Raw genomic sequence first — 7,653 nt, 5'->3', positions numbered from 1 at the left:
TATTATATATATAATATATATATATATATATATATATATATATATATATATATATATATATATATATATATAATACCACATTTCCACTTATACGTGTTTCACATCAGTATTGTCATTCTACATCAGGCGATTTATTATACGTGTTACCGTCCATTTTAAGCTTTTTATCCTTGATATCTACAGCACTGTGATAACATGGAGAAAAAGTATTTTAGAAGAAACATATCTTGCTGATCATTTGTAAAACATGCATTTAAAGTGCAGTGCTACAAAAACTGAAAAGTCATAGAGAAAAATTTCTTGACAGAAAATAAAAACACAATGATCTGCGTGACTGGTTTCAAAAAATTTAATACCCACTCTTTACTATTCGCAAATCAGCAGCAATTATTATTGTATTTTGAGAGAAGAAAACGCAGCTTTTATAAGATCACATCAGGACGTACTGAAGTGGTTCGCCGACAAGTGTTACGCTTATTCACCTTTCAGCTCTTTTCGTATGCTCAGCAAAATGAGAACATCGTTCAAGAATTCAAAGAATCTTAATCTAATGTTTAGAAATATGTCAGTTTTAACAGGAAAGTGAAACGATAAAAGTTATATTTAACTTCGTAAAAATTATGCACAAAAAAAAAACTAAATCTTTTTGATATGATCTAAAAAATCCTTGTTTCCTCTGCTAAAGCTCCAAAACACTTCAGTAATAGCAATCTCAAGCCAGTGGCAAGGAAACGAACACGCAAATTCCCAAACACTAGAAATTTTTTGGAGCAAATTCAAAAACTCGCCTTTCCATTCGATGTTTTGCAAAAAAAAAAAAGAAAAAATGACAGAAAAGTTGCAAGGAAACAAAAAATGAAGCTACTTGAAAAATACCAAAAAAAGTTACCTTTATTTAATTTTTGATATGGAAATTCTCTCTCTTTCCCTCTGTATGTTTGTGTATTTCATCCAATAAAGCGAAGTAGTAGATTCCCCACGGAGCTTTTTTTTTTTGGCTGCTAATTGATAATTTAAGCGAAAGAGAAGAAAGAAATTTGGTCTGCCCGGAATTCATAATCTGTGGAATTTGACTAGTTTTACGGCCAAGTATCTCTTTGTTTGTGGTTTATATATATGTTGTTACACTCTTACTGAACTGCACTGCTAACAGTTGACTTGCGCAACCGTGCAAGTCTTCAGTGAAGTGCGTGAATTACAGCGAGATGCACTACCTAACGAAATGGTACCAGAAACAACTACAGTGACTTCTTTTTCTTCACTTCAAAATATAGCAAAGCATTAAAGATGAGCCACTAAGTTCGTTCCTCTTCCCAATTCTTTGACATGAAGTGCAAATCTCAAGCACTATTCCACACACGTCACGAACTTGCACAATTTGCAGCAATTAGTACAGACAGTCCAAGAGTTGCTCTTTTTTCTTTCAAATGCTATCGAAACTGACCTGCGTTAACACTTCCGCAACACGCAACACTGATTGCAAAATGCAGGAAGTAACGCATTACAGCTTTACACGAATGATTTTTTTACGCTGCGCACCACGCATGCAACCACACGACAAAGTAGCCCATGAAGTAGGCACTTGAATTTGCATTGCCTTTTTGTAGGTTTAAAAACTAAGTTTTTTTTAAAACACTAAATTTAAAATGTAACGGCAAGGCAGTGTTTTCGCTGATTGCTTTGTGCATACAGCAGTTACCTGCAAAATATAATCATTTTTGCTTATAAATTGACAAACCTAAGTACACTTAAACCTTAAGCCCAGATAAACCCGAAGGTATAAAACTAAATGTTAACAGAACTACAAAAAACTGTGCTGTTCATGCATCCCTACTTTTCTTACTAAATGTGCGATAAAATGGATTAGCCCAAAAAAAAAGAAAAAAAACGAAAAAGAATAATGGAACCACCTCTTATGTCACTTAAATGCTATGAGTTATACTCATGCACTAATTTTCAATTCTATTAATTTGCAGTTTCAATGAAAGAGATAAGCAACACAAGCTGAAAACTACATGTCCTTACTTCAAGCCACAAAAAGAAGCTTGCTTCCTGGCTTCTATTGCAGTTTTCTTCTTCTGCCCTTATTGGATACCAAGGAAAAAACAAAATTTTAGCATTGCTTACTTCAAATTCTGCCCAGAGACATGCCATTTGGATGCAAACACACGCAATCGCTTTTGCCGTATATCGTACTCCCCAATTTGTCATATGAAGCCTTAAGAAAAAAGAAAGTAATCCCTGGACCTTGAAAAATAAAAATAATAAATAGAATTATCTACCCCGTTCGCTTACTTTCATTCCGCTTTGAAGTGATTCCATATGTACCACTGGGATCAAATTTTATCCCAGTAGCAACGCTGTTGAAGTTCCTCCTTCTTTCGTAACTATTCTCAAAAATTATTACTAAATATCAAAAATATCAAGAAAATTTACATGTCACTCGCAAACCAATAAGCTATTTCCGATATCCTTCTGTTTCCTGAAGCATCTAAAACAACAATTTGTATTATCAATTATAATTCATTATTTTCATGCCATGTGTTTGGCACAAAATCTTTTTTAAATCAGGTGAAGAATTGTACCAGCTTCCAAATTCAATTATAACAACTGATATCAATTATCAATTATAATATCAATTATAACAACTGATCTGTCATATCAATCCGTCGCTAAAGTTTCTAGCAATTGAGAATGCATCGTCCTCTCATCTAGCATGCTCTTATGTTTCTCTAGTCTGCCTGAAACTCTATGCTTCGACAGCGGTTTCCCCATGATTAAATGTCTCCTTTCTACAGTTCGCAGCGAAAAAAAGCAAAATTACGAATTGGAAAACTAAACCTGTACAGCATCATAAAACCAACCTCGTGCAAATTTTTGCATGTGCGTCAGGACGTAAGGATGCGGTATGTCCACTGACAAGTCGAATGCTGCATGAGTAAATGTAGAATTGAGAAAAACTGTGCAATACTATTCTTTCACTTATGCTCATCAAGTTCAAATTGATGTTTTAATGCACTTTTTAATGGCTTGGTTTTCAATTTTCAAAAGCAGAAGCATAATGCCTTCACGTACTTCGACATTTGAGCATGCAAACAACAAAATATAATTGCTTCATTGCTATTCCAACAAAGAGCAAAACTTGCCAATTGTTTGTAGGACGAGATTTTCCAATGTGACAATCAGTTGCGATGCCTCATGAAGACGCTGTAAGATTCTTTAAATAACAAGACTGAGTCTTTCAACATCGATGCAATGCATGTCAAAGACTCTTATATTAAGAAGTAAATCTAATTAACAAGTACCGACACAATCTACAATTCCCATAACTGTGGGAATTTTTTCCATTCACAATACATAAATCCTAGAAAAGATAACGGATTTTTGACCACAGCAACCATTACCGTCATAAATAGTATGCAAACGGAATAATTTCGTGACACCACAGCAGAACCGATTTTTATGTAAGCATAAAGAACAAAAAATACTAACATTACTGTCCTAAGCATAAAGAACAAAAAATACTAACATTACTGTCCAAATTTGGTGAATGAGGAAACTTGATGGCCCACCATACACGTACGACATGATCCAACTTGCGCGGACATTCTTCTGATTTACCTGCCAAAAACAAGCACGCAGCAGCAATGTCCTAGAAAAATTATTCCTACTAATCTCAGCATTACCGTTATGATTTCCATGTCAGCATATCATAGTTTGCAACAGAAAAGAAAGGTAAGCTGTAAACATGACAGTCCGATGTTATGCACAAAAATTTATTTTCGAAAGAAAAAAGACCAAGCGTCCCTTAATCTTACCCGTGGATCAAACTTGAAGAAGGAATGAAAGACGAAGAATCGATGCATGTGCATCATTGCAGCGCAAATACATAGTTGAGATCTGAAATCCAAAAAACTTGCATTTTAATTCTAACACAACTAATGCTAATTATATCTTAAATGTTAATGTATACGCCTTCTGAAACTTGAATAAAACTTTTCGGTCCTTTATTTTGCAAATGATTTGCGCAACAGCTGCGCTTTGCTGGAAAAAATGGTCATAACATGTTCCCACACTTGAGCACTTAAATTCATTCGAAAGCAAACGGTCAAACCACAAGTGTGAAACCTCAACTTTTTCTGATACAGAAATCTCTGATCTCCTGTTTCAGTCGAATTTGTGTATAGGAAACGTGTATAGACTTACATTCGTACTCGAGATTCGTGATTCAGCCTGTCAGCCATCTGGTGGATTGTACTTGCTGATACACGCCTTCTTTTTAATTCCTAAATTTCGAAGTGAATCTGTAGCAAAATCGAATAAATAGTTGGCAAGGATTTTAAGAATGGTACGAAATTCCCACAGCTTCCATTGAATTATCTGTTAGCAAAAAATTATAACTTCATAATATAATATTTCAAAATACTATGTTCTGCGTTAGAAATATTGCAACACCAAATAAGCAAACATCGAAATGTTTCAAAACGTTAGTTAATAAAACACGTCTTCATAAAACACGTAAAAATACAAAAAAGAAAATAGAAAGACTTTACTTCTTCCGGTGACATGCCTTCGCGAATGCTGGGAACCCTCATCAGTTGTTCATAGGTGAAAATCCACCGAGACGAAGATGGTACCGAAGCAGAAGCCGATGCCGCTGCAGCTGACTGACGTTCACCTGATGCCGTCGCTTGTGAAGAACTAATACTTGCTGCTACGCCTACCGCTGACATTGCTGACAATGCACGCTGGAAATTAAAATCATAACTCTGAGACAGCGATGTTTATTCATGAGTATTATATTGACAAGGCATGGAAGTGTTATAGCATGAATTACTAGAAGACCGAACCCATTACTAGAATGTGAATGTAAATTCCTTAGGGTCAACATGTAACAGTCCAGAACAAAGCATCACCAAAGACACTGATAACAAGATAATATTGAAAAATAACGTGTTGATTAACTGAAAAACTACCAAGTGAGAACATGTCGATTATGTTACTAACATAAAAAAATCAATGATACGGAACAACAAGAACTAAGATCAAAAGTTTAGCTGCAATAGAAAGCAAATAACCTAACAATAACGAAAGAACTATGCAGAATTCTAAGGGAAATGGGAGAACATCAGGTAGCGATCGGGATGGAGAATAACAATGCTGTAACTGAGGAAAACAACTCTACTGCGAAGCATCATTTAATATCTCAGTGACTCTCACATCCTGGACAAGAATCGTGAAGTTTCAGAATCGCAACTAATGTCTACTAGGCATGAAAGCAATGATAAGAAAAAAAGTAAAAATAAAAAAGCAAAACACTAACAAAACGACACCAGCATTATAATAATACTAGTAGGAGATAGGCGTCAATATTAAATGTATTATGCTTTTCAAATAGGAATCCAACTAGATATTACCATCCAAGGGAATAGTGTGTTACTGCTGCTGTAAAAACAAAGATAGTACGTTTGTCAAAACAGTGTGTATAAATACAGCCCAAAGTAATCACTAACCTATTTGATGAGAAAAAAAACAACAAAAAAAACAAAAAAAAACACAAAAAAAAATGCCTAATACACCTCATTTACCAAGCATAACATGTCTGAAATCTCATTCCATTTGTTCAGCAAAGCTTTCAAATTACTAGCTAAATATTACTACTGATAAGTCTTATTTGTTAGAAAAATGTTTTCGAAATTAGAAAAAATGCCTCCGAGATCATTATATATCACTTTTAAACCTGATATTAGCCAAATAAATATAATAAATCAAGCAAACACTTTATTTGGCAAAAAACTTAGGCGAGCCACTGTGACGAAAGTGAACAGATATGCTGTTGAATAGCATACTTTTTATAGCATAATTTTATGCAAATTCCCAACCTTCTAAGTATATTAAATATTCCTGATCTATCCCACAATAGGCGCACCAGCACACACAATCATATTTCAAATAATGATTAGTACGTTATTACCAAGCTTTAATGTTTATTTTCTTATACGAATCAGTTTTTGTGAAGATTTTATCTCCACTCACACGATAGATAATCGCTGTCCCAATCGATTCTAGTAATATACGCATTCTTAATTACATAACACATGAATACCAATTTTAACGTGAATACCAAATATACTTTTCAGAAAGATTTAACTTAAGTAAAAATACGAGATCAAATTCGATCAGCTATTTAATATCGTCATGTCTACCATATTAAAAACGGAAGAGTAACTCACATGACAATACGAAATTATATCTGATGCAAATACTGAAAAACGTCAACTTATAATAAAATCAAATAAAATAACAAATAAGACAATATGAGGAAAGGCTAACTTACATGAAAGTAATGAATTGAGATGGCAATACCTCAGAATCACCAGTGATTTTCGCAATACCTCAGAATCACCAGTGATTTTCGCCCAATCAACAACCACAGATATACAGAAAAAAAAAACACTACCGAATTTGTCGCGCACACAAACGCAGACATTCCACGCGCGCGCACGCGGTTTGCTTACCGTATAAGAAGCGATCATGAGCATCACGTGGGAATTCAAATATACGACACGCTATGCAATTCTTTCAGATCAGGATTTCTATTTTCATTTTTCTAAAAAGTTTAACGAAAATTTAAATAGATTAGAAAGCGAAATTTTTTGATTTAAAAGAAAAAGTACAATATTTAATTACTCTAGCAATGATACTAATGGATGAGATTATAGCATACGTGTATATACACGTATATATGTGAGCATTATGTATGATGTATGTGGGCATATATGTATGTATATTTATATAAGTATATATGTATGTACTGGGACAGCTATGTATGTGTATGTATGTATGTGTGTATGTGTGTATATATGTGTGTATATACCGGTATGTGTATGTACACGTATATGTATATATATATGTGTGTGTGTATGTGAATGAGTAAATTTATGTATGTATATATGGGTCTGCATATAGGTAAAAGTATGGGGAGAGGGGTTTGTATAGTTGTAAAAGAGAAGCTAGGATATATTAATAAGTTTCGTTAAAAAAGGGGTAGAGGTTAGAGGTGTGGGAGAGGAGGGAAATAGAACATAGGAGGGATTGAAAAGCAGGGAAAAATGGATGGAATATAAGGGTAGCAGATGATGTTTTTGGAGGTGGTGCTTTTTATTTCTTTAACTTGTAAGTTATATTTGGAGAGGACACTGATGTACAGAGAGGCCTATAAATCTGGAGCATTTCCTTCCCGCCCTCTCATCTCTTCCACTCCCCCGCCTCCTCCTTCTTTTGCCGATAGTATTTAGCCTTAAATTTTATTTCCAACTCGACTCATCTCTTTCTGTTCCACAACCTTTCAATGAATAAAACGAAGATGTAGTCGTATAAGATTTACGGTTTTTTGGATATTATTTTGGGTAATATAGCAAAAAAAAAGCGATTAGTTATGGATTTTCTCGATCAAAGTTGGCAACAAAACGAACAGGAACAATAATAATAGTAATAATAGCAATGTCACCATTGCTATTGCCATTATCTCCATTACTAGCAATACCAGCACCGCCATCACCAACAATACCAACAGTAACAGCAGCAGCAACAACAACAACAACAACAACAACAACAACAACAACAACAACAACAACAACAACAACAACAACA

At 34.3% G+C, this 7,653-nt stretch overlaps 1 protein-coding gene across 1 annotated transcript; it reads right to left on the bottom strand.

Annotated features, from left to right (window-relative positions):
* Nucleotides 1-1,627: 1,627 nt before the first annotated feature.
* Nucleotides 1,628-4,733, bottom strand: LOAG_10916 (hypothetical protein; the record flags this gene model as incomplete). The annotated part of the gene is made up of 9 exons (XM_020448254.1): nucleotides 1,628-1,699; nucleotides 2,128-2,218; nucleotides 2,437-2,491; nucleotides 2,865-2,930; nucleotides 3,147-3,207; nucleotides 3,530-3,652; nucleotides 3,819-3,900; nucleotides 4,207-4,286; nucleotides 4,554-4,733. The coding sequence occupies 9 exons, from the start codon at nucleotides 4,731-4,733 to the stop codon at nucleotides 1,628-1,630; spliced, it is 810 nt and encodes a 269-aa protein (XP_020301586.1).
* Between the last annotated feature and the right edge of the window lie 2,920 nt (nucleotides 4,734-7,653).

The sequence above is a fragment of the Loa loa genome (genome assembly GCF_000183805.2).
Source record: "Loa loa unplaced genomic scaffold supercont3.601, whole genome shotgun sequence".
Taxonomy (NCBI): Eukaryota; Metazoa; Nematoda; class Chromadorea; order Rhabditida; family Onchocercidae; genus Loa; species Loa loa.
The sequence above is the reverse complement of the archived record's forward strand: the minus strand, read 5'-3'. Positions and strand labels throughout refer to the sequence as shown.